The sequence below is a fragment of the Apostichopus japonicus genome, chromosome 3, assembly GCF_037975245.1.
Source record: "Apostichopus japonicus isolate 1M-3 chromosome 3, ASM3797524v1, whole genome shotgun sequence".
NCBI classification, from domain to species: Eukaryota; Metazoa; Echinodermata; class Holothuroidea; order Aspidochirotida; family Stichopodidae; genus Apostichopus; species Apostichopus japonicus.
The window spans coordinates 23,547,080-23,574,875 of NC_092563.1; the positions used below are offsets into that span (position 1 = coordinate 23,547,080).

General features: G+C 38.0%; 1 protein-coding gene across 1 annotated transcript; it reads right to left on the bottom strand.

The window, feature by feature from the left end:
* Nucleotides 1-4,622: 4,622 nt before the first annotated feature.
* Nucleotides 4,623-27,726, bottom strand: LOC139965539 (nose resistant to fluoxetine protein 6-like). The gene is made up of 16 exons (XM_071967985.1): nucleotides 27,566-27,726; nucleotides 24,360-24,608; nucleotides 22,976-23,118; nucleotides 22,232-22,328; nucleotides 20,414-20,522; nucleotides 17,793-18,022; nucleotides 17,385-17,561; nucleotides 16,542-16,635; nucleotides 15,810-15,902; nucleotides 14,514-14,682; nucleotides 13,460-13,539; nucleotides 12,493-12,606; nucleotides 12,125-12,263; nucleotides 10,918-11,104; nucleotides 8,538-8,680; nucleotides 4,623-7,560 (listed from the first exon to the last, which is right to left on the bottom strand). The coding sequence occupies exons 2-16, from the start codon at nucleotides 24,565-24,567 to the stop codon at nucleotides 7,447-7,449; spliced, it is 2,097 nt and encodes a 698-aa protein (XP_071824086.1). The 5' UTR covers nucleotides 24,568-24,608; nucleotides 27,566-27,726; the 3' UTR covers nucleotides 4,623-7,446.
* Between the last annotated feature and the right edge of the window lie 70 nt (nucleotides 27,727-27,796).

Sequence of the window (27,796 nt, forward strand, 5' to 3'; positions counted from 1 at the left end):
AGAAGGGACGGTTTTATAGATCGGCAGTTAGACATGGTATGTACTGCTACTACTAGGCTAGGCTTAGTAGTTGTAGAAGTACTAGACCAAGCATCACCGATTGAGAAACTTTGATTATGATGAATATGACTATGAACTCACCTTTAGGTAGTTAGACGTAGGGGCCTAGACCTGGTCTATGTTGCATGGGGAGGATTAAATATAGGCCAAATAATGATGAACTCAGAAATCGAATTAAGTAGGATGGTGACTTCGAAGTTCGCCCACTTAAGACATAAAACACCCCAAAACTAAATCTTCTGGTATAAATCATTTGAAAATATACTTCATATGGTGGGAGAATTTTGTTATAGTACGATACACGGCCAAACTTTCTTTCCTGCAAACTGTTTTCACGTTGTTTTCCAAGAAGATTCTTCGTGATTGTGGAACTGGTATTTCTTGCTAGAGTATTGCGAATTTCGGCCACGCAACCTACAGTGTGGCGCTGGTAAAAATTGGTGGCGCTGTTGCTCTTTCAGTAATTATAACAGACTTCATAGATCTTCGTCATTTTATTGACAAATATGTAAGTAATTTCTTGCACACGGGTCATTTTGGAGAGAAAATAACTGTAGCTTCGTACTTTTTGGTGAAATTTGGCTCTTCCTGTAGGTTTTCATGGTGAAAATCGTGTATTTCTTAGGGTGCCCGAACTTCGCAGTATGGCGAACTTCGCAATACTGATTATACTTCTGTGATAATGGAAATGACAAAATTTGAACAATAATTGCAACAATGCCAAATGCCTAAGCCTATGTTTGGAGTCCTTTCCCTCAAATTTTGTACAAAATAACGATTCCTTGTGATTGAAGGAGCTAGTTATTTAATCATTGCAGTTCACATTACTGTTAAAAACGCCTATGGTGCCTAATTTCATGCATGGTACTTTGCTTTCTCCAAAAACCCACAACAATTTAAAATAATTGCATGATCTTTATTTTCTGTGCTGGTTTAGCCGACTTTAAAACAAAGCTTAGGCCCAGGTCCCACATGCTTAGTGGCATAAAAAAAAAACATTTTGGAGTTCTAAAACATAGTTACATTAGGAGTCATCATTTTCTCAGACAAACACTACCGGTTAATGTAGTTATGGTATAGACCTTCCTCCCTAGGTGCAAGCAAGCAGGACAAACATTGGGGTGCATGAAATTAGGCAACACACGAACATAGGGACATGCTGTATACTACGGGCATATGTAGTACAGACTGGTCATTTTGTTCAAGTACAGTTGCTTTATAGTCATCAGATATTTGTGTAGTGTTAAGTTTTAGCGATTGAAAAAGCAAATGTGGAAAAATACAGTCCTTGTTCATTTATTTTCGTCTTTATCAATTAGCAAACACACTGGAGAAACTTTGATAAAACCTCTTATGAGCTTTCAGCATTTGAGTGGAAGGAAAGGTGGCGAAACCAACGGGACACTTACATGAAGAAACGCAGAGAAGTAAAAACAAAGAAAAGTGGACAGGCTGCCGAAAGGGCACAGAAATTGAAATATTTTGAGATGTCTTTTCTTGACCAGTTTATTGAAGAAAATAAGTAATAATTTAAAATCAGTCAACTTTCTGAGATAATTAAACAATCCTCATCAAAAGTCCATATCCTGGCTATATATTAATTGGCACTGATCTATTTGACATGCTGACAAAATTACATTTTGTGCTTGCTTGCTGAAGGAAAAATATATTTGGCTTTAAAATGTCGGTAATTACTGCAGTCTAATTCAATGGGGGATATGATCAGATTTTTACAGGGTTCAGTTTGTGTTAACCAGAACAACCACCCTCTGTTATTGAAAAGGACTTGTACAGATAAAGCAATATGTTGTACAACACATTTGCAACATCTTAATCTCTTTCTACTACAGTACTGAGAGCAACGTTCCATCTGGGGGTGAGATATCTCTTGATGGTGAAGTGTATGGTGGTTCGACTTCAATTGGAAGGTAAGAATATTCTGCTGGGGCATGTTTTCAGTTTGACATTTCATGCCATGAAAAATACCTCGAGTCACATGGGATTCTTGCCATTCAACTGGAGCTACATTGCAGAAATACTCCTTAAATATTTCCCTGCTTTGGATGCCTCTACCCCAGCTCTGTTTCCAATCCAAAGAATGTCTCTTAGGCCTTCTACTGCCATTCTTTCAGATCCTTGGTTCAGATCAGTAATATGGGTTGGGGTTGTATCTCTTTGTATAAGATTGCGAAGAACACATAGCGGGTTAGAAAATGCGCTGAAAGACCTCATTCAACAACATAAGCGACATTGGGAGGATATGGAGAAGGATATGCAGGAGCCACCAGCAAAAGATGGTGATCGAGTTGTTTTTTCAGAGTTGTGCAGAGAGAATGAAGAGGTTGTGTCCCCAATTCAGATCGTGCTTAAAAATGCAGATTTCTCAACTTTTTTTCAATTTAGAAAATCCAGATCTGATTCAAGTCCCCATTATGCCATTGCCATCGCAACTTACAGCGACCCTTTCTACAGCATTAATAAATGAATTATAGGATGCATGAAACCAATTCAATTCCAAATTTGTTATGTATAAGTACCACATTGATTACAATAAGCCTATTGTTTCTGGTGGCGGTCAAAGGTCATTAGGGGTTACAGGGAATCAAATTAGGAAAACTTTGTAAACATGATATCGTAAGAAGGAAAGCGTGGGCAAATCTAATACTGGTAGGCCTATGTACGTGTACAAAACCTAACACCACACTAAGTCAATGGGAAAATCTAGCCTAACCATCTGTTTATTCGCTCAAATTGTGTCTCTTGAAACATGCGTGAAAGAACGACGAATTACATTCTTTAGTTTCATATTTTTGTTATAACAGTCTCATCTTTGTGTACATACCTTATACAAATTGCAAGTCTTTGTCGAAGGCACATAACTTCCCTGCTTCTGCCATGGGCGGCGATCCTGGGGGGGGGGGGGATGGGGGATATATCCCCCCATGAAAATGGGTGGAGGGGATGTAATACACCATATCCCCCCCCACCAAATGCCAGGGATAAGAATATCTTCATGCCTACATTTATGCATCATCGTGAATGTACGGCTCTTTTTTAGCTTCATTTCATTTTTCATGGAAATAAACCCACTGGACATTGCCAAAGAATTTGTGTCTAATTGTCAAACACGCCGAGTCGTTTTTGGACGAATGTAATGCTTAATACACGTTTCACCTGGATGCCCTACCAATCGGTACCTATAGGAATGTAACTATGTGTAATTGTGTATTGCATGTGTGTAGGCCTATAATAGCCTGCATGAGGCCATTTTCTTCATCGAATAATATAAAAGAGCTCTCGAACATTCTAACGTAGCGCCTGAAACAAGATTGACAGGGGCAATTTTCTCAAAATAACACCCGAAATTTAAAAAAAAAATGTATTTTGGATCCTGATTATGAGATATTTCGGACATGATATCCCTATTTTAAAGTTGGGTATATGACGCTTGGAAACCTCGGGAAGTCCCGTTTCCGGCCATCTAGAGGGTCTGTAAATCCCACAATTTTCTTGTACGCTTCGCGCCAACTCATGGTGGCGCTACGCTTAGATAGTCAACCAGAGCCTTATATACCCCCCCCCCCACTCGGAAGTACGGATCGCCGCCCATGGCTTCTGCAATGTTTTACTAAATCTTCTTCAACCATTGACAGGGCTTGTGCAAATTGATCTTTGGTCAGACGAAAATATTGCTTGGATCGCCATTTCATTCTGTTGAGTGGAAGCCAGGACTTCCTTGATTGAGTAACAATTAAAGAGAATTTTCACAGTTAGATAGCAACTGAGAATGGTTGAACAACAAGTGAGTTTCTTCCAAACAGTGGACATGTTGACATTATCATCCCTGTGTGACTCCGACCCACGGATCTCGACATCCCTCGACCATGATGAATCCATTTATTGGGGGGGTGCATGGGGGGGGAATCACTGCTGCTATACAGATCGGGTCAAGTATAGATTGCAGGGTGTTTTGCGGTGGAGTGTGGATCAGTTAACCTCAAAGACGTTTGGTTTTTTGCTTGTACCCAGGCTCTTGCTTGGGTGACTTTTCTAATAGAGCACATATCATGATGATTATGCATTCTATGCTAGTCTCTCCTTGTCTATAACCGATCATAATTATTCATGTAAGCGAGGCCAATAAAGTTGATAAATCTAGTAAGAAGCTGGTCTCTCCATCAGTGTAACGTCTATGTAACTACTCTCAAACCCAACTTGCATTCGTGATTTGCCATCTTCAAGAGAAAAACTAAACATTGTCTTTTTCCAATGAACTTGAAATTTGCCCATTTTCTGAAAAATATGATTATAATATGAAGGTGCATAAATGATTGATGACTCCCCATCCCTTCACAAGGGTTAGATCAACGTATACTCTACCAGTAGGCTTGGATCGAGGTACCCCCCCCTCCCGCTAGGCTAGATCGAGGTACAGTACGCTCCACTGGAACTTGATCGAGTTGCCCCTCCGCTGGGCCGAGATCCATATTAAGTTGTTAAAATAAGTTTGCCTTCACCACATAGTAATTGTGGGTTTATAAACAAAACAAAACAAATAAAACTTTAAGATCAGAAGCCGCTTTATTAACAATTTGAAATGTAACAAAATATTCATATATATTCCTCAAATGTAAAATTACAATTCAAATAACTTAATTTACTGTGGAACCTTTCCGAGGGAAATTTCAATAAAGAACAGCTGTAATATAAACATGTACAGATAACTGGACAAAATTTCAGATGACTTTAATAATCTGAAGAATGGCTCATTTACAGGAGATTGTAATGATTATTAATCAAACATGTACAAATGGTGCACTCCTCTATTGCTTCACTTCAATAACAAAGCAACCAGAGAGTCCCTTCCCCTAACCCCTCCCTTCCCTCCCCCAGAGAGTCAGTCGGCTTAACTGCTTGATAATGGAAGAAAGCCCTATGATGGGTGCCACAAAACAGACTAATCATATGTTATATCATTTTGACATTTTACAACATCCCTGGTGAAAACTACAGAATTATGATTCCATAACATGCATAAATTTGACCTGAGATTTTGTGCAAAAACATTCATGTACAAGTTTGATTAAACGTCTTGGCTTAAAACCCACTCAAAAGGGAATGATGCAATGTATAAGAAGCATTGTCCCCACCTACCACCTCTGCTCCCCCCCCCCTCCCCCACACACCCTCAATAATCGAAACATACAATATTTAAAAAAAAATATATATATAAAATTATTCAAACTTTATCCTAGAAGTAGCAAATAAAAAAATTTAAACCTTTCCCTTGGCAAGATAAATTTTTACTTCAGATGTGCTAATACGATTTTGAGCGATAACTAGCCCTCGTAATTCAAAGGCTGGAGAACGTATGAATACTAATGACAAGTTCTGAAAAGTGTTTACCCTAATACACGTGCTAATATTGGAACTTTTGTGTTTTAAAATTAAAACTTGAAATAATAAACATATTATAGAGGATGGATGACTTTGTAAAAGTTAACCCTTCAAACTGCTAGTTTCCTGGTGGGGTGATCAGTAAGATCTTAACTTACCATTAAAACCAAACTATTTGTACCTAAGACATGTCCAGATGTAATTGAATATACTTGAAAAACAGGGGGGGGGGGGGTTATGTCCTTATGTCTACAACCTACAAACAGGTCTTCACATGATTGGTGTCAGATAATACTTCTGCAGAGGAGTAAATTTCAATGTGACCAAAGGTAATTTGACAATAGTTGAAGGCTGTGCACACTACCACATGGTGATGTGCAGCTAGTGCCGAGGTTCTCAACTTTCAAAGGGCCAGAGAAATAAAGATCTCACTGTTGATGGAGCAATGTGCAGGGTATACCAGTAATGTGTTCAAGTGTTAGGCCTACTGGGCCTTGATAACCGATATCACACAAGCTTGTGGGTTGAGGACCCTGCAGTAGTGCAATCCGTGATTAATGTGTTCAAGTGTTAGGCCTGCTGGGCCTTGATAACCGATATCACACAAGCTTGTGGGTTGAGGACCCTGCAGTAGTGCAACCCGTAATTAATGTGTTCAAGTGTTAGGCCTACTGGGCCTTCATAACCGATACCCTACAAGCTTGTGGGTTGAGGAACCCTGCACTAGTGCAACCCATGAAACTTTGATCGTTAATAAAATGCACTAATATACTGAAGCAGCTGCTGAGGGGAATTTGCTGTCACTGGTAACATGTGACCAGTTTGGGGGGTTTCCAGTTATGCTACATTCTGTAACAATACATTCATGAATACACAATTAAATCTTATGGTTATTTTTTGAACACCATAGAATTCCACAACCTTTAGCCAATGTGAACCAAAATTATGTTAAAATACTTGATATTATCTCAAGCTATAATGAGAGCAAAATCATTAGCTAGTAACTTACAATTGTTCAAACCTTTGTACTAATAGTATTGTTTTGTGATATTTGTAAATCAAATCAAACACAAATCGAAGCATGCAGATTATACATTATATAATCAACTATTTAGAATACAGTTCAATGAAATTATCCTTCATATACTCCACTATTAAGAAGTCGACAGGGATTATCCATTATATAATCTGCAAGTTTCAAAAGGATTACCCTTTATATAATCCGCAAGTTTTAAAGGGATTACCCTTCATGTAAATCGTTTATTTAGAACTGAGTCCAAAGGTTACATATTGGACAAATAGACGCCAAAATTTTTCACGTATCTATCAGAAAGGTTAAAGAACTTTCCACTTTTTTTACAAAATTAAACATAAAAAGGATTAAAGATGATATAATAAATGTGAAAGACATCTTGTACTTTCATTCTGATCAAATGTAATCAAAAAATATCTGTAAATACATTTTTTTTTAAACTTTCTCTGTCAGTAATTAACCTAATCTAATTGTTGGAAAACAGAGAATTCTCTTCCTTGTTAATGCCAAACATTTCAGTTTGAGATTTCACAAGTTGATACAGATTATTTATCATTTATATATAAATTATGTGGTTATTATTTTCTACTATATTTGATGTAACAATTTGATTGTATTTAATTGGTTCATTATATCACCATAATTTTGACAAGAATATCCTATTAACCTGGCATGTGTGTTTCCTCTCTAACCCTTTCCCTTCTTTCTTAATATCCGTTTCTTTCCTTTACAGCAAATAATAAATGTATTGTTGACTCATTCAGTTAAAAAATAAAAATAAAATAAAAAAAAGGTTGTGCAAAATTGTGTGCATAATATGTCTTTGCTTTTAATATCAAAACTAAAGCTTTATTCATAATACCTTGCTGTTTAGCTTTGGATATTTCAATAATATCCTGACACTTTTGTGTGCGTGCCAAAACTTATCACAGTTAACATTACCACTGACCAGCAGGTCACATTCTTGGCATAAAGTGCTTCTCCATATTGACCAGAGGAAACTCCATCGCTAGCGACAGAATCGCAGCACACCCGAAGGACAACAGGACTGCACCGAAGAAGTAGAAGACCTGTAGTTTGACGGAACCAAGATTTATAATCTTAATCATAATCATTATCAATTTATAATCATATCATTTCGGACCAAAAAGGTTTGTCTTTCTTTATCGCATTATCAATGTTCGTTTGTGTAATTTGTGACTAAAAATGGAATGCAAAAATTGTAAGATTTAGGATATCTCTTATTACATTAACTTCCTTTAAATGTGAATCTCCTGTGAAAAGTGATACATACACAGATGACCTTTGACTCCTTGTTTGGGAAATGCAAATGAAGAAACAATTTTATGTTCCATAAACAGGACGAAATCCAAGATGATATTTTTGTAAACTTTTAACTATCAGGGAGAAGAGTCCACTGTAACAGATTGGGTGCAAGAACTGCCTGTGAGAAACAGGATGTGTAGGGGTGATTAAATTTAAGTTTTCCACTCAATAACGGACGTTTAATATCCCTAAACGTTGTCCAAAGTCGTGGCTAGTCTCTGCCGACAAGAAAATTCCAAAGATTCTCACAATTTGGGGATGTGGCACGACTTGAAATGCCATGTGAAGTGACGGTCGTTACCGACTTTTGTCCAAATTTGTTGTAAATCTGTTAGAAAACTGTTTTCACATGCAAACAACTTTTTAGGTACATGACCATTGACCTTCTTTTTGATGCACTTTTTGTAGCCCCAACAACAACTGACGATTGTCGCATACTCTCATATAAATCGGACTGAATATCGTTTGTTTTTGCCCTTGGTTTCTGTTTGTCTTTCCACTCTCTACTGACAACATGTTATGTTCCGTTCCAAGTTTTACCTGAGGAGTATGCAAAGTACAACACTATACCATGGATGTGGTGTTCACACATTCTGGGGTATCCAACTATCAAGGAATGTGGTATGTCAAACATTCTGATGTATCCATTCTTGAAGTAGAAAACTGGACACTTTATATTAAGTGATCAGTAATGCTTGGAAAGCAAAAGAAATGAACCAACCTGAAGTACTTGGGAACAGTAGTACGGGAGACCGAAATTACCGATGAATGTCGTTATGACGATTGGATGCAATAGGTAAGCTGTGTAGGTCAGGCGACTCAGAGGAGTCCAGAGGTTCCAGCTCAAAAAGTTGTTGACCCAACCTAAGAAAGATGGAAACTTATTACTATGACAAGATGTTTACCTTTATGATGAGAGGAGGAACACATGCCTGATGAGATAGCAGATTCTGTTATCACCCCCCTCCCCCCCCTCCCACCTCCCACTTGCACCTTTTAATAAATAAAATAAATCAAGTGTGGAATCAAGTACAGAACTACTGAATCGTGTACTGAATCAAGTAATGAACTAAGGAATCAAGTCTTAAATCAAGTAACGAATTAACAAATATATCAAGTACTGAATCAAGTAATGAAGCAACATATAAATCCTGTAGTGAATCAAGTAAGGAATCATCTAATAAATCAAGTTGTAAACCAAGTAAAGAATCAAGTTCTGAACTAATGACTCAATTCCTAAATCAAGTATGAATCAACTAATAAATCAAGTAGGGGATCAAGTACTGAACTAATGAATCAAGTAGTGAATCAACTAACTTAGTCAAGTATTGAATCAAGTAGTGAATCAGCTCAATAAGTCAAGAAGTCAATCAAGTAATGAACCAACTCAATTAGTCAAGTAGTGAATCAAGTAATGGATCAACTAATCAGTCAAGTAGTGAATCAAATAATGAATCAGCTCAAACAGTAAAGTAATGAATCAACTCAACAAGTCAAGTAGTGAATCAAGTAGTGAATCAAGTAGTGAATCAACTCAATCAGTAAAGTAGTGAATCAACTCAACAAGTCAAGTAGTGAATCAAGTAGTGAATCAAGTAATGTAACCACTAATCAGTCAAGTAGTGAATCAACTAACTTAGTCAAGTAGTGAATCAAGTAATGAATCAGCTCAATAAGTCAAGAAGTCAATCAAGTAATGAACCAACTCAACAAGTCAAGTAGTGAATCAAGTAATGGATCAGCTCAATCAGTAAAGTAATGAATCAACTCAACAAGTCAAGTAGTGAATCAAGTAATGAATCAGCTCAATCAGTGAATCAAGTAATGTAACCACTAATCAGTCAAGTAGTGAATCAAGTAATGTAACCACTAATCAGTCAAGTAGTGAATCAAGTAATGTAACCACTAATCAGTCAAGTAGTGAATCGAGTAATGTAACCACTAATCAATCAAGTAGTGAATCGAGTAATGTAACCACTAATCAGTCAAGTAGTGAATCAAGTAATGTAACCACTAATCAGTCAAGTTGTGAATCAAGTAATGTAACCACTAATCAGTCAAGTAGTGAATCAAGTAATGTAACCACAATCAGTCAAGTAGTGAATCAAGTAATGTAACCACTAATCAGTCAAGTAGTGAATCAAGTAATGTAACCACTAATCAGTCAAGTAGTGAATCAAGTAATGTAACCACTAATCAGTCAAGTAGTGAATCAAGTAATGGATCAACTAAATAAGTCAAGAAGTGAATCAAGTAATGTAACCACTAATCAGTCAAGTAGTGAATCAAGTAATGTAACCACTAATCAGTCAAGTAGTGAATCAAGTAATGTAACCACTAATCAGTCAAGTAGTGAATCAAGTAATGTAACCACTAATCAGTCAAGTAGTGAATCAAGTAATGGATCAACTAAATAAGTCAAGTAGTGAATCAAGTAATGTAACCACTAATCAGTCAAGTAGTGAATCAAGTAATGTAACCACTAATCAGTCAAGTAGTGAATCAAGTAATGTAACCACTAATCAGTCAAGTAGTGAATCAAGTAATGTAACCACTAATCAGTCAAGTAGTGAATCAAGTAATGTAACCACTAATCAGTCAAGTAGTGAATCAAGTAATGTAACCACTAATCAGTCAAGTAGTGAATCAAGTAATGTAACCACTAATCAGTCAAGTAGTGAATCAAGTAATGGATCAACTAAATAAGTCAAGTAGTGAATCACATGGTGATAATTTGTATTGAATCATTTAAACACTGGAGGAACACTTGTTTTTAGCTTGTTTGTAGTTGTTGATCAATTAGAGACACAAGAGACATTAGTGGAGTCAAGTCATATTCATAGTTCTGTTAATGACAGCTCCACCCCCATTTGACCCGGTTGAACGTGACCCGAGGGTCGCTTTGTACCGGTGGGGATAAAACACACGGCTATGCGACAAAAGCAACTAATCACAAAGGGAGTGCATGTTCAGTCTTGATTCTACCAGTAGGAGAATGCATCTTCCAACTATAACATCCGAGAAACAAAATAATTGCAAGAAAATAGATGAAGACCAGAGAAAAAAAAGAAGGAACCTTGTTTTTCTTCTGCCATATTTACCTGCTTTGCCAAATTTACAGGCCACCACGACCCAGGCGAGGAACACTCCCCATGCAAAACGACTAAACATCTCGTACACTACGTTGCCAGCTTTCCCGAGCGGATGACTGTCGCTGTTGCCGTAGAGACCAAACAGGGTCAGCAACGCTATGGCAGTAGCAACGAACCATCCCAGGGCTAACAATGCCTACATGGAGACCAAGAAAATACGACAAAGCAAATCAAACCATGTGATGTGATCGTTTCTTCTTGTCCCTGCAGAAATTTGATTCAGTTAGAGTTCAGATTGGTGGCCTAAGAAGTTTGTAAGACTATTGGAAGATAACTGTCAGAATTTTTCCATACCGAGTTACCGACACGACAAAAGGGTTTTTAACCTCTCACTTCAGCTTCGCTCTTGATATTTTAATACTTCTTGTAACTCCCTGATTTTGTTATGATAAATCAAAGAGATGAAACTGTTAAACAAACATATAAATAAATCCACTGAAGAAAAGCCTGTGTAGGTTTAGAAACTTTAGATGTAGAACAATTTGAGAGCCTGACATTTTTATCCTCTTCAGAGGCGAACTGAAATGAATATACACTAACTAAGTCTAAGAAGGACACATTCAAAATGGATGATTGGCCAGATGGCTTAATTGTACCGTTGAACAATGAATGGAACAGACAGAAATTGAGAGAGGGAGAGTTATATGATAAACACTGATGGTTGTTAAACTCTAGAGCCTGGTTTAAAGTAAGATTCATCAGACTGAATGGAAGAGGCAAGGATAAGAATAATGGAACTAACAGCCTGATGAACCTAACAGCCTGATGAACCTAACAGCCTGATGAGCCTGATGAAGAGGAATCCTGGCTTCAATGAGTGCAAACCGGTCACATTTTTTGGGATTTCATGGAAAGGAATGTCTCACTTATACAGAGGGAACTGGTATGATGTCAACCCTTGACAAACCTTAAAACTATCCACCCTGCCATTTCGAAACCTCTTTCAAACACAATTATTAGTACAGATGTGCAATAATAATAAAAATAAAGCAGTTAATTATGTACAATTGAAATATACAAATGCTGCAGAAATACTGCGAAAATATGACGACAACAACAACTAGAAAATATAGAAATACAGACTCTGGGACAGATTGCAGAAATGATCTAGACGTAGAGTAGCAATACAAATATATGTAGAAATATGATGTCTTACCCGATTTATGGTGAATTGCCTATCTTTCAATCTATATAAGGCGTATCCTAGAACCATTCCCACTAAATAAGGAGGTATTCGAACGTACGGCTTCTGGTACAATAAATTACCAACGTCTGGTGCATCGGCTGAAGGAGTTCTAAGAGAAAGACACAAAATGGGATAAAATGTCACATCGAGACCTCTTTTTTGACCAACAATTGTTTTAATGAGCTTCCCTTGATCACCAATGGCAAGGGTGAGTGTGTGTGACCTTGTACACAAGTATGGACAAATGGAAGCATATCTTTGCAACGACATCAGCGCTATAATCCAACAAACAATGCAGTTCCTTTTGTCTCTGAAAGAGTCGATCTTGGAAAACTTACTCAATATTGGCTGTCGGGGAGGCAGGCAAGTTGTATTTAGCGGTGATAAAGCCTGTGACAGAGAAGCTCATCGCGAGAAGTGAACCAATCAGGCCAAACCCGACTAACGGTGCTCTATTGAAAAAAAATTACAAACTTAGATGAACTACAATGATTATGTTGAGCCATATTCAGCTTCCATTAATAAAAACACACAAAGGTGATGCATGCATATCGTGACAGCCTAAACCATTCTTTCAGTTTTGGCAGGTTCCTTTAGCCAATCACAGGCAGGTGCCTTTAGACAATCACAGACATATTCCTTTAGACAATCACAGACAGGTGCTGTTAGACGATCACAGACAGATTCCTTTAGTCGATCACAGACATTCCTTTAGACAATCACAGAGAGGTGCCGTTAGACAATCACAGACAGCTGCCGTTAGACAATCACAGACAGGTGCCTTTAGACAATCACATTGATATGATCAGGTACTTCTCTTCCACCTTTCATTGACTGGTATTGAAAGACTTGCTAGTGAAATATTACTGTGATTTTATATACAAACTGATAAAAACCTGTACAAGGTCTATGATTCAAAAGTCGGTCTACTTTTCTTCTCTCTCTCGTTTCTTTGTTTTTTTGATGAGAATTCCTATCTAGAGGTTAAAATCAATTACCTAAAGGTAAGTCTACAATCCCACGACTGTTAAACTTGTATTCTCAATGAGCATGCGCCCATCTGTTACCATAGCGACCTCTTGTACACTCTGCATTTTTGCTGTGATGTTGACGTTATCGGTTTCACTGCATTAGCGAGTACACCTGCAGCATTTAAATACTCCAATACATCCTCTGTTTTATTCAAGGCACAACTGAGAGGAACTGTTTTATTCCCATTTTGAAAAATATTCCAATGATAAGCATAGCAATATATCTTCCGACTGTATCATGAATATTAAGTATGAGTATTATATCATATTTTACCTGTACAGTGCAAAAATGATGAGTGGACTTATCAGAAAGAACTGCATGTCGTTAGCCAAATACCAGGTCCACGCAATACACTGTCAACAAGAACAAGGATTCTAACATTTACAGTAAAAATGGTGGGAAAATTTCAAATCTCTCAACAAACTTTTCAGCATTTTTTTGTACCAGGGGGAAGGGGTTTTTTGCATGGAATTCATATAATTTTTTTTTTTTTTGAACAGTTTGCAAGATGCCATTAACTGAGCAAAAAGATGCCTCTGTTTGCTTCACTCTGTAGTCACCTTCAATCCACAGCAAGTGATGGGACAGACAGACACAGAGGAGACAGATATATATCACAGACAGACTATGAAACACTTCTCTCAGTTCACACAGTTAATTGGAAACTCCCTTCTCGATAGGATGTCTCTAAATCTAGACATGATTGATTCAATGTCACCTACTTTGACTGGCTAAACCTTCCCCTAACTCTTGAAAGTGAATCACAGTATGTGTTTAATCATTTTAGAACAGCATCCTCCCCCCCCCCCCCCCTCACATATACCCAGGGAGTGTTGCCAATATCACAGAAAGAAACTCATTAACTGAATATGACATTACACAAAAATATATTCTTCATATTTGGTAAACTAATGACACCACTTCTGTATACCAATATCCAGCATACTGCAGACTCAAAGACTAACCATGGGCTGACACCGTTGCAGCAAACTATTACCAATCATACAAAAAAAAAGGGAAAAAAAGCCACCCAATGAATAATAGCTTGTAAAATCTGTATGGAGTGCATACAATAAGCACAGAATAGTATAAGTCTATGCAGCAATTCTTAAAGAGAGCCCTGAGACGCAGGGGTAGGTGACACAGGGGTAGGTGACACAGGGGTAGGTGACACAGGGGTAGGTGACACAGGGGTAGGTGACACAGGGGTAGCTGACACAGGGGTAGGTGACACAGGGGTAGGTGACACAGGGGTAGGTGACAGGTTCTCCTGGGACTTAAAAAAGAACAATCTAAGGGGCAAAATGGAATCTATTTGACAGCTTACCGATTGTCCAAAGTGAGCTGGGTAAAAGTTTTGAATGTAAAACACATTGGCCCACCAGTATTGAGGACAAAATGGTCTTTTAGCCATCAGGGCCGCTTTGGGACCCCATAGGGTATAAGGGGCAATGTACATCCAAATCAGGATAGTGGTAAGCATGACTGGAGTCAACCTGTGAAAAGTCAAATCAAACAGAAGTAGTACGAAAAAAAACAGTTTTAAAATCTATTCAAATTTTTCGTAAAACATTTATAAAACTTTTAAAATTATTTTATATTTCTTTCAATCTTTTGTCGAGATATTGGTTAGAGTTGAATCGGAATGCTAGGCTGCATGACAGTTGCTTTACCCGTTTGATATACAGATGGCATTTTGTTTAAATGCACTGTATAATCCACCCAAACACTGTCAACCATATTGGAGAGCACACCAATTGTATCAGTTATAAACAATGTGCTTGTTAAAGTACTCACAATTTTTTTTTAAAAATATAAAAAATTCACCCTTCCTCCTCAAGTGACCTTTGAACTCTACAACAATGAGGAAACAAACTAATGAGCAGTGGTATATCAAATGGTGGCATCCATATTACCTCCTACAGGTAACATGGTCACAGTCTGTGTGCGTTTAAGACCTCTGGTGACCTTTAAACATGTTTGATATCATCACAAATGGTTTTTGATTTTTGGTTTTACAAATTATATTTATGCCATATCTACATAGAAATAAGAGACCCAACCAAGTTTACACTCTTCTTGAGTTTTTGGAAAATTTGCAAGTTTGGTGTGTTTTTTCTTCATATGAAATAAAAAAATTCTTTAAGAGTTTAGTGTTACACATAGGCAAGCATCCAAACACACAGACAGTCATAGATACACACACACACACACGCAAATGCAACTTGCTTCTTCTTCTTCTTCATTTCCTTGTTTTTGGTTGTAATAACTATCATTACAGTCGCAAATATTTCAATAAGCTAACCCAGGGTAGACCTCAACAATAAACATCGATAGTTGAATTGGTTAGCAATGTTACATGGAGCCTTACAAAATCACTCAAATCAAAGATTCTCTTGAGAAATGATATCAGAGGTGGTAATGGATCCATGATCAACTACTTAATTTAATACAGAGAATGAAATTCAAACATCCTTCTATGCTTAGGTCTTCAGACCATCTACCACAACTTCCTTTTCGATATTTGAGGCAAGCATATTTACAAAGCTTATAATATCAACACACAGACACACACACGCACATACACACAGGATGGAAACTCTCATACTACCCTCTTCCTCACCTGATATATCGATGAAGATAGAACCAGTGCCACGGTAGTTTTCCGTGTCTTTTATCCAGCTTCAGCAGGGTTATATAACAGACCAAAAGTCCGCTGTAATCAAAAACGTGAAAGAAATGAAATGATCGGAAAACCTAAGGTCAGACGAGAAGAGCTTGAAATTCATTTCGGCGAGGTAAAAGGTTTTTGAAAAGAATTTGGAAAACCTTTGCTGACTTTTGCTGATGACTTCATATCAAAACTCGCAATGAACTAAATTTCAATTATTAGAGTAAATAAGAAGAGACACTTCGCCAAACTTTAACTGGTATGATATAGGTCTAATAGATTGGACCATTCCAGGACGAGACTGGAACATTCCAGGACGAGACTGGACCATTCCAGGACGAGACTGGAAACATTCCAGGACCAGACTGGAACATTTCAGGACCAGACTGGAACATTTCAGGACCAGACTGGAACATTCCAGGACCAGACTGGAACATTCCAGGACCAGACTGGAACATTCCAGGACCAGACTGGAACATTCCAGGACCAGACTGGAACATTCCAGGACCAGACTGGAACATTTCAGGACCAGACTGGAACATTTCAGGACAAGACTGGAACATTTCAGGACAAGACTGGAACATTCCAGGACAAGACTGGAATATTTCAGGGCATGAGTTCTCTCTTCCCAGATTTTATTTTTTTGATAGAAGTTTTTGTTACAAACGTGCATTATTCCTTTACCTCAAGAAGAAAAATGAGTCCACAGAAAAGTAGGCATTCAAGACTACTTGAAAGGCAAAATTCTTGGTCCATAACATAGCATCAGCAATGTTAACTGAAAGAGAAAAACAAGAGATAACAAACACTCTTAATTTTTAAGCTACTTATAATTCACTGGCTTGGCATTTTTCTATTACTCACAAGTGAATATTGACGGCAGAGCAAATATTTTGCAGTCTCCAGGACCAAATGGATTTGACTATACTGTGTTGTTGTCGGGCGATAGTAGTGAATAAAGCTATGGATGTGTCATTAATATATGCAAATTGTACCTGTAATGTTGACCTGTGACTGATTTCTTATAAGCAAACATAAGATTCCTAGATGACTGGTCACATCACTTAGAGATTAAACATGTTAAACTGCTCTGCTACATGGTTGGTAAACATTGCTTAATTTCCATGGGAGGGGGGGGGGGGGTATTTGCTAATACCGCTCAATTCTCGGTATCCTTTGCCTAGCAGACAGCCGATCACTTCTGACATTACAGTCTAATGAGAGTTTGCAAACCCTGCTGATGCTATTTTCTGATACCGTTCTTGTTTTTTTTTATAAAATCTAGAATTTAGCCAAAGGAAAGGACACTACAGTATCGCTTCTTTGAATTTGATAAGAACCCTCACCTAGAAATAGAATTCCAAGCTTAGAGAATGATATTGTTATTCCTAAAAATGCATGTAAGCATCTGCATACATCTCGTACATGATGAAATAGAATTCCTAGCTTAAAGAATGATATATTTATTCCAATAACAAGGGACCTTGTTATCCAAAGCAAATTAGCATTGGGTTATAAACTACTTACACAGACCACCGTAGGTAACAGGAAAGAAGAAGATATGACCGAGTATCACCCAGAACATACTGAGAACACGGATTCCATTCAAACAGTCGATGTTCCGTTCGTTGGCTTTGCCGATCTTCATAAGCTTGCCCAAGTTACGATTCAGCGCAAAGTCTAAGAAGACTAGCCGAACGCCATCTGTAAGAGAGATTGAAAGATGACGTTATTGGCGGGCCATTTTACTTTAAGACCGAGCGAAATGGGCTACATCAGGGAATTTGTTAAACCGGTGTCGCATAGCAAGATGCTGCACTACTTGGTCTGGTAACTACACAACAGCCAAGATGCCATTAAAAAGAGTAAAAATCTGGCATTCAAACCCAACAGAGAAAGTGTGTATCACCGTAGCAACAAAGGTACAAAACTCACACAGAACCTGGCTGAGAAACCGTCTCCATCCTGTTTGCATTTGGTGGAGAGGTTGAATCCTGTGACCGCCGCCGTTAACTGCTTGATGTCCATCTTCAGAGTTTGCCAACAATGGCTCGATGTCCCCGGACTGGACGCTAAGGGTGAGTTCATTTTCGTGAGACCATGTCTCAACGACGTCTATGATGGATCCCCCTATCATGAGAATGCCAAGGATTGCACATAGCACCCTGCAACAGAAAATATCAGCCGTGAAAAAAACATGTTTCACAACAAATGAAATTGAGTAATAACATTATTATCAAAATATTGATCTGTGAGAGTAATTGACTAATTTAACAAATTCTGTTACCGATTTTAAAAGGTTTTTGTTAATAAGTGTGGGCATTCCTTTCATTTCTGAAAGAAAGAAAAATAAGCAGAAGAAGAAGAAGAAGAAGGAAGGAAATAAGAGAAGAATTCCAAACGAAAGTATTCACACTTCACACAACTTTTAAGTTCAAACTTGATCCCCCATTTCCTGTATTAATTACACACACAGACAAACACACACACAGATAAGATATAAACTGCATTTTCAAACCTCTTCCTTCCGTGTTCTCAACCTTATATCAACTTCTAATAATTGACACTAATGAATTTCTCAAATTAAAATTTTTCATCAAAATAAAACAAAACTGTTAGCAAACTGCCTATCCACTAAAGATCCTATGTAAGAGAATGTGTAAAAGTAAGTTGGCCTGACTTCCTAGCAGGATCTTTTTCAGAGGCTGAATGACAAGTAACAGCAACAGGAATACAAATTTTCATACGAAACTTTTTTTGATGCTTAAATTCCTTAACAATGCAGATCCATCATAAGCTTCCTTGGCAAAGTTTCTCATCAAATGTGGAAAAGGAGTCAGTACGCTTTCAAGTTTGTTTTATTACTGCCATGAGAAGTACACATGTGATAAAATGATGAGGATTGAATGGAATCCTTTAATTATTCCCTCGTCTCATTGACCTTCGCTTGAAAAAAAAAGGATAGGAGAGTATCACAGTGTGATAAACGATAGAATTAAAACTCTCTGGCAAACCCCTCTCCCTCCCCCCCCCCTGCCCGAATGAGACATCTGTCATCTCTGTGCCAATGATTTTGAGATGGTTGGCATCATGTACAGGATGGTTTCAAGAAGTTACCTTTGGGATGATCTAGCTTACTTTCCTTTTTACGGGGGGGGGGGGGGGGGTGGAGGGGGGAGGAGGCAATTCTAGAATACCCATTGCAACACCCACAAAGGGAGGCCAGGCAGATGCAGTCCCTTTTACTTGGATCCAAGCCAGGCACAGCGGGTACATATACTTGGACTCCCTGTCTTACAGCGCTGGTGACAAGCAATTGATTCTTAAAGGAAGGACAACATCAAACTTTCACATCAATGCTAGTTGAACAGAGTGTGTATCTACAGATTTTGATGCTTGCTAAAGATATGATTGTTTCAACTAAGGGCTAAGTTAATTTTAGCCAGTGAAAGTCCTTTTTTGCTTTGCACTCTCGCTCAAACTGGTCAGAAAGGACGATCTGTGACGGTTAATAGTGGATACACAATTTCCTTCAATCTAGTACTTTCTCTTTTGGTAATGTGATTAATTATTCTCCAAAACTGCTGCTGTTGGGAACGTTTGTTCGAGCAGTAATTTCGGTCTCAATTCAATTTTATTTGTGTTTTGACTTCCTTATAAGAGTGTTGCCTCCTTTGTATTACATATGCTGTCTATTTTATAATGCCGTGTCATCAAGTTTGAGATATCAATAGAGAGACACCGATTGACACGCAAAGGTGACTTTTGCTTACTTAATCTTAAAGGGTCGTTCCATGGGGAGACAAGGTCACACTCACCTTAAAGAAATAAATATTCCACTGCTGTTGGGTAAAAATTACCCATATCAATATGTTGTTGCTTGTACAGCCTTGATTTTATGCTCAGATTCATACAAAGGGATGTGTGACTTGTATGCATACTCAGGGCTGCTGTATTTGTAGTTGTACTACAAGTCTATTATAAATCACATATAATAAGAATAACTTTTAGAAATTTCAATTTTGTTTTTTAAACTCTTTAATGTATCATTGAAAGAGTTGGTAAGTCCAGCAAATGATCTACCTCGCTGTGGGATGTCCTTTGTCAAACGACATCAGAAAATTAAACAAGTCAAAAATGTTGCTATTTTAAAAACCTTTAATGTACTTTGGTATCAGTTCATTCCCTCCCCCCACCCTCCCCCACCCTCCCCCCTCCCCCGAGTGAAATGATCCTTCTTTCCTTGGTTGATTTTCCAGTTTACCTAGTCATAAGGTAATGGCTTGACACAGACAGGATGGTAACTGTAGCAATTACCTTTAATGTGTGTGGTAGGTACTTACTGTACATCATCAATGAACTCACTATGCATGAACCTATCGTTACATTTCAGATACTGATCAAGCTAGACTAGGGAGTTTAAAAATCCGCCACTTTAGTAATGACAGCGATTAATCTGCTATCAGTGGGTAAGGTTCTCCCAAAGTCAGTACAGTCTGACACAAGATGAAGCAAAACGTAAACTGACAGTAAGCTCTATACGAGATGTCACTTACATGCAAGCGATGAATCCCGCACCGTAAGGGACGACCGGCTTGTCCACACAGGTAACGGCGGCACTAACATTGACGAGATTTAAACCGTTGGAGCCCAGATGAAGGAAATCTGTCACAGGAAGGAACCCCCGAAAGAACAAATCAAAACTACAGTATGAAATGATTCCCTAAAGGTACTGAGAACTTAGCATGCATGACGTATGTGTGACCTGATTAATTCACTTTGGCTTCGGCTTCGAGTACAACGTTTTTGTGTGCCGTAATAGTAATTACCGACTTTGCAATCCGTGTTATAGTCATTGCCGACTCACAATTTTGCAGGGTCGTTTAAGAGTGACTCCATTGTTTCCCTTTTGGGAAACCAAAAAGGCACATCATATCGAAACGGTCTGATACTGAAACTAATCCTGCCGACTGGACACGAAGTCATTGAGGCATTCCTCAATTACAATTACACTTACAATTCACAGGTTGACAGTAATAAACAATTTTGAACCCTTTTGAAACTCAAGAAGTGTACTCTGGAAAGAGAGGATGTTAAATACTAAAAGGGTTTGACTTAAACTGAGACTTTTCAATCATTAACATCAAATTGAAACAAAAGAACTCCGTAAACAATAGGTTTAATACTTTTCCATTAACAGTGAGAAAAAAATGTCATGAAAAATAGAAACTGAAAAAAAGAAGCGTATACAAAAGGGGAAAAGGCTAAAACAGATTCAACTTCAAGCTCTGATCACAATAGAAAGTATTATATATGTTTGCATGTTTCGTTTAACTTCGCAAAGGTTGCATATCTGAAAAGTTAAACAAGATATATTCTTGTTATCTTTTTTTTGGGGGGGGGGAGGGGTATTATCTGCTTATGTTGATGCTTACATTGTCTGACAATTGAGCAATGGACCGATTCTGTCAGGCGCATAGCGAGGAATTTGCCAAGGGAGGTGTGAAACTGTAGGCAAACTATCAGAGCTGTAGACACGGCATTGCAAACTATCTAAGCGTAGCGCCACATATCAGTTGTGTGTACAAGAAAAGTTTGGCTGAAAATGCCTCCCAGATCGCTTGAAATGGCACTTCCCAGGCCTTGTCTGTTGCATCTTACCATTTTCTTTTTTGAAATTACTAGTGATATCATAAAAACATACAAAGAAAATATGCTCAAGGGGAGGGGGGGGCTGCCCCCTTCGCCCCCACTTGGCTATGCGCCTGTATTCAGTTTCATTCACCTCCCTAGTCTGTTTATTGTATGATTAATGTTATATACTGCACATAAAAAAGACTATCCTCAAAGCACAGTCGTATGCTACACAAACTCTCTTCGTATTAACAAAGACACTTGATTGCTTAACATGTCGACCAACATCATCTTCGCAATGAAACAAAGGATATTTCTGCAGAATGTCAAAATATGTCAGATCTCCAGCTTTATTTTAGTAGTAGATTGGAAATTGTTTATTTTAGTAGTAGTTTGGAAATTGAAGGCCATAATGCCTTACAATTACACTTCAACATTGCATTTCTGTATATATGCCATTACCTGTACCCATTGAGAAGGACTTACTAAAAAAAAAGGCAGAACTTTCCAAGATCTAACCAGATATTGCATGATTTATTGGTTTATTCCTACAGATGAATAAATGCACAGATGCTATCTAATGTATCAGAGAGCTATAACATCGTTCATGGTTACAATCCTGCATAAAAACAAGTCGGCAATCGTCCCTGAAAGATGGAGAATTACATTGACTTGTTTGTTCATACTACCCAGGCTTGATGGATGGAGTGATAAAGTGACACAAAACAGCTTTGTCTTACCGAGTAGAGTGTAGACACTGTTATGAACATCATCTTTGGTGCAGTCGTTGGGAGCGCACACTCCCCACTGTATGGGGATATCTTCAAGTAATACACTCTGAGGGTACATAACAAGAATTCCACACAAAAAAACATGATTAAAATCAGTGACAGGAAAAACCCCATGATTATATATATGCCCTTGTAAGAAACTTCTTGATTACATATCTCTCTTTCCCTTTTTTTCTTTTAGTATTTGAATGATGCATGTGTGTGCATGAATGTTGTACATCTATTGGTAGTCTATTGGTAGTGGTATTGGCTGTCACAGAAACATGACGGTAAGATACAGATATCATAATCTGATGAGATGATAATCACTTCTTTGAATGTTCAACCAAAAAACCGGACACAGAGGACACACAGATGTCTGGAGGACACACAGGTAAGGAGTGTTAACTCAGTGGTTAACGCCGGTGCCTTTCAATCATAAGGTCTTCGGTTCGTGTCACTCCAAGTTTAATGTATGTCGTCCAGTTACAGAGTTGTTGACAATTGACAATTCATAATCATGGACGTTAAATATGAATGTAAGAGACTGACTTCGGTCAGCTTGCGGCTTTGATAAGCCAATGATGGCTTCTTCGTGAGTTCCTGCTTGCAGGAGGATCTAAAACACACACACACACACACAATCCTACATCACCCTGTAGCATAAAATTTACAGTAAATTGTGTTGTTTGCTAGCGATGATGCAATACTGACCTTATTGAGGCTACTGGCATCGACCTCCAGGGTCAGGAGGCAGTAATGATAATCCTTCAGGTTAGAACACTCAGTGAAGTGACCTAACCAAGCCCAATTTCCAACCAAAAATCCAGGTTCCAGTTTCCCAAATGCATCCAGTGCTGTTAAAAGGAAAACAACAACAAAGCTCATTTCGGTAAAGGTAATTTTGGATAGAATCGCCATATAGCCACAAAAGTAGTGCCCATGTAAAGTAACCGTGCCTATAGGCTGCAAATGATATGCTTTGTTATATCTAAGCAACCATAGTCACACATATATAGTTGGGTATGCTATGTCATGTAAAGACAAACTTTGACCACTAATGTACACAACCACTGCAGCTAAAATGTAATGACACATTCTGATATCCTTAACTACCATTGAAAGTAGTGACTTAATAAGACATATATCCTCAAACCCTTCACATTTCATGATTTAAATCAATTCAACATAATTTCAGTTTGCACAAAGAAGTTTCTATCAAAAGTATAATGGTAATTTATAATGCATTTTTTAAATGAATTAATTACACATGGGCCAAGTGTACTAGAGTTTACAAATGTCAATAAAAACTACTTGATAAGTTCCAGATTAAATAAGCATTGATAATCACAATGGAAGTGTCTTCCCTCCTTGCAAGGGGGGGGGAGGGGGACATCTTATGACTAAAAGAGTTGCCAATGTTTCATAGATGAAATAAATGCTCTAAGTAAACCTACTGCAAGTTACCCTAAGTGGTTAAGGTCTTATGGTAAGACTACTCTAAGTAAACCTAAGTTACTAAGTGGTTAAGGTCTTATGGTAAGCCTGCTCTAAGTAAACCTAAGTTGTAACCCTAAGTGGTTAATGTCTTATGGTAAGCCTGCTCTAAGTAAATCTTAATTGTAACCCTAAGTGGTTAAGGTCTTATGGTAAGCATGCTTTAAGTAAACCTAAGTTGTAACCCTAAGTGGTTAAGGTCTTATGGTAAGCCTGCTTCAAGTAAACCTAAGTTGTAACCCTAAATGGTTAAGGTCTTATGGTAAGCCTGCTCTAATTAAACCTAAGTTACCCTAAGTGAGACTGAATATAATATGTACTCTAAAGGGAAATCTTCCTAATATGGAATGTGTCATCTGTTTCTGTGATTTGAAGTTTACTGAAGAGGAAAGGAAGGAAAATAGATCGATAAAGCAGAGAGCGTTTATGTAATACTCCTGAGAGTCCTGACTATCCAGAAATGTTTGAAAACCTTTAGCAAAGTCTACAACCTCATAAATTTCAAGTTTTGTGGGCGAATACTGAAGACCTTTAATCTAGAATGAATTATTCAGTTAATGCAGTATGATCAGAAGAACGGGAGGTCTCCGTGCATTCTCACCACTTAGTACAGTCTTCGTCTTGTTAAATAACAGATAATTGAACCCGTTGACGCATGCTTGACTGACATTGCCCGATTCGGGTTCAAGGAGAGGTCCCCTCTGGCTCTCATAGAGAGGTCGATAGAGATCAACAATATGCTGCCCACACGCTAACGTGGAAATGGCCACGACTAGAGAGAGTGTTCCTGACAGCCTGAGAAGAAACATTGCTTGGTTTGTTCAAAAGGCGGACAAGGATGGCAAATGAACTGTAAAGTAAAAGAAAGAAAGAAAGAAAAATAACTCTCGAATTTATGTAACCGTACTTACTAATAAAAGTCAAGATTTTACTGAAAAGTACTGTAAATGTTGTGATAAGTTGATCAAATAAATCCAAGAAATGATTTAGAATTCATTTCATATTCTCATTTGGACATAAATTCTGTGTATCATCAAATATTGAAGGCACTGAAACATTGCCCAAAATGACTGCTACAGTCAGCAGGTTTGTATTATTTGCCCAGCAGTTTTTTACAATATTTAGCTACATGTATAGAAACCTTCACCACAAGGCCCTAAATAGGCAATACCCTATTACCGCATTTGATACTGAAAATTGCATGATGCATGCACTTTTTCAGACTTGTACCGATATATATTTTTCTTTTATCCCTGCTACTTTATTCATTTTGTGAAATCAAGCGTGACTACACAGGGTTTACCGTGGGCAGTGGTAAATGAGCCGGGCTACTGTATGCCTTCCAACTAATGTGAACACACACTAAACAATAAATATAACTACAAAATTTGTACATTTTCTACAGTCCACTAGCAAATAGGTTTTATGTTTTAATTAACAGCTCAAAGGAAAACTTTAACCTCAGGGTTGGTTACATTATTAGTGTAACTTTGTCTTGACTAAGTCTTAGTGTTAGCAAATTTCTGAAAATGTTGCACTGAATCTTTCCAAATATATCAGGTTTCAAACGATCAAATATACAAGAAGATTTGAACAGCCTAATTAGTAAGGTTTTTGGAGAACATTTGCCCAGATGGCAGCACAGATCCCCATACTGTGATCCAACTGCCTAGAGTAGGTGAATGTTTAGCCAGTCAAAATAAGTTACATTCAATCAACCATATTTCAAGTTAGGGGCAAGATGGAATTGTTTGACTAGGAGTGTGGAATATCTTTCTGAACAATAAGTCTAAGTTTTGCATTGTTTGTCACCAGAAAATTGCTTTTAATTGCTGGCATTTATCAGCTAGTTCTATGTCCATCTGGTGTTTCAGCTCATCATATTAAAGAGAAACAATGTTGTCGGTACCCAATCATGTAATTTGCTCTGGACATTTCAACTCATGCTAGTACTAAGTAGCCTCTAAGATAGTTGGCTTTATCTAAGTTATATGCTGAGTAGGTTTAAAAATACTTGAGATTTACAGTATTTATATGCTTCTGGCCTAACAGAATTGTACCGCGAGAAAACTCCAAAAATATCAGAAATGCATTTAACACATGTATGTAGGTATCAAGGGCATTTGAATCAGAAAGAAATGCATAGATTCTTGTGATAAACAGTTCAACATATAGCTGTAGTCTTTAACAGTTAGATCCTTATGAGGATGCAAACCATACAAGCTGCTGAGTTGAAGTCAAATGCATGAAAACATTTGCAAAGTTTTCAATGCCATGAGTAAACCAAGACATATATTAAGGAGTCTTCAACATTAATTGGTGATGGTTAACTTTGCATTTGGATATGTTGGTTCACAGAGGCCTCATAGTCACTGCATAACCCCATGGATTCATCTGCTAATGGAACCACAACAATGGGACTTGCCCAGTCACTGTGCTCGACACTGCTGGTTATCTTCTCAGCTTCCGGACTATCCGACTCTTTCGAAACTACAGTACTCTTCCTTCAAAGCATTTAAGGTAATGGACGGGCCTTGAAGTAGACGGGTTGTGTGTTCTTACGAAGGGTGGTTTTCACTTGAATGCCGATAAACCTTCTCACATACAGTAACACTTGTGTCGAAAATCCATCTTGTGTTGTTCAAGAACATCTAAAAGAACGGTTCTTTCCATTTGGCTCACACTGAAAATTTCAGTCCAATCAAGCCAGAAATGCGTCCAAACAGGGCAGGGGTCCTAATCTGTCTGGACAAAGGGGGTGCTCAAAGTACTGTCCATTGTAAGCTACCAGTACAGTAACTTGACTTACAATAGGAATTGCTTGACCAGTGTATGTAGTCAGCTTGTGCTTTACTTGTGTCAGGAGAAATTTTGACAAATTCTGCAGGTACTGTAAAGTCTTTCTGGCAGAATGGAAATAGCTGCTCCAGTATCAACAACAAGTGGCGCTTTTATGTCCAGATTAACATCACATCTACCACTAGTTCCTGTTTGTCCTTAGACAAAATTTGTAGCACAGATTGCAATTAGATCTAACGTTACTTCTTGTGCTGTGAGGCCTACCTGTATTTCTCCGTTGAAAGGGCTTATTTCTTGGTCGAGAGGAAAACCCAACCTCGTTGACTGATTGAGCTTTCTGTTCACCCAGCTCACTAGCAATAATGTCAGACATTTCCTTGCAGATGCAATATCATGCTGTTTTTGAAACATGAGAGTCTGCACACTAAGCAATTTGAATGGTTTTATAACATTACTGGCCCACAAACTGGTCACGTAAGGCATCGTCCACAAAAGTTCCAAATTCATAACATTTAGTGAGTTCTTTCAAAGCAATATACATAATCTCTAAGAGGCTCATTCTGTCTCTGGTTCCATTTGTGGGATTTAAACCATTATGCAGTCACAACTGGCTTTGATCTGAAGTGATTTTGTAATCAGATGGCTGATAAAAACACAGTAGCTATTCTTCTAATTAGAAGCCGATGCTTGAATCACTCAAAATAACTATCAAAATCTTCCTTTGAGTCATCGAATCCTTCAATATGTCCTATCATAGCCATCCTCGTCACCAGTTGTTTTTAACTTTTGGGTAGGCCCAGATGATAATAGGCCTAGCTTAGAGTAATAGGCCTAGCTTAGAAACACTACCAGTACGTGTTCCGAACTAGTCTAGAAACTTTATTATTACTTCTTACAAGTGTATACACACTGGGTACTTGTACTAGGCCTAGGCTACAGTGCTAGTCACTTACCACAAGTTACTTTAAGTACAGACTAAATTGAAAAACCATCCAAACTTAAACTTACTGTTAGGTTTGTTTGGGTTACTGTTATCTTCTATGGCTAACGGGGTTTTCTGTGCTAAGCCAGTGAAGAAAAAAATCACGCTACGTTAACACAAGCCAAGGGTACGACCAAGGACGTCTAGCACAGCCGTCGTCTAACGTAATACTGTTAATGTACAAATAGATGTCACGCGCATGATAACATATATATTATACAATGCATGACAGCTGGTCATGATGTAAATACTACAGT

Bases quoted from the DNA above. Each gene is read 5' to 3' on its own strand.
- LOC139965539 (XM_071967985.1), bottom strand. From the start codon at position 24,567: ATGTTTCTTCTCAGGCTGTCAGGAACACTCTCTCTAGTCGTGGCCATT. The intron at 12,264-12,492 runs GTAAGTTTTCCA...TCTTTCTCTTAG, and splicing joins TCCCCGACAGCCAATATTGA to AACTCCTTCAGCCGATGCAC. The intron at 7,561-8,537 runs GTTGGTTCATTT...GTCAAACTACAG, and splicing joins ACTGTTCCCAAGTACTTCAG to GTCTTCTACTTCTTCGGTGC.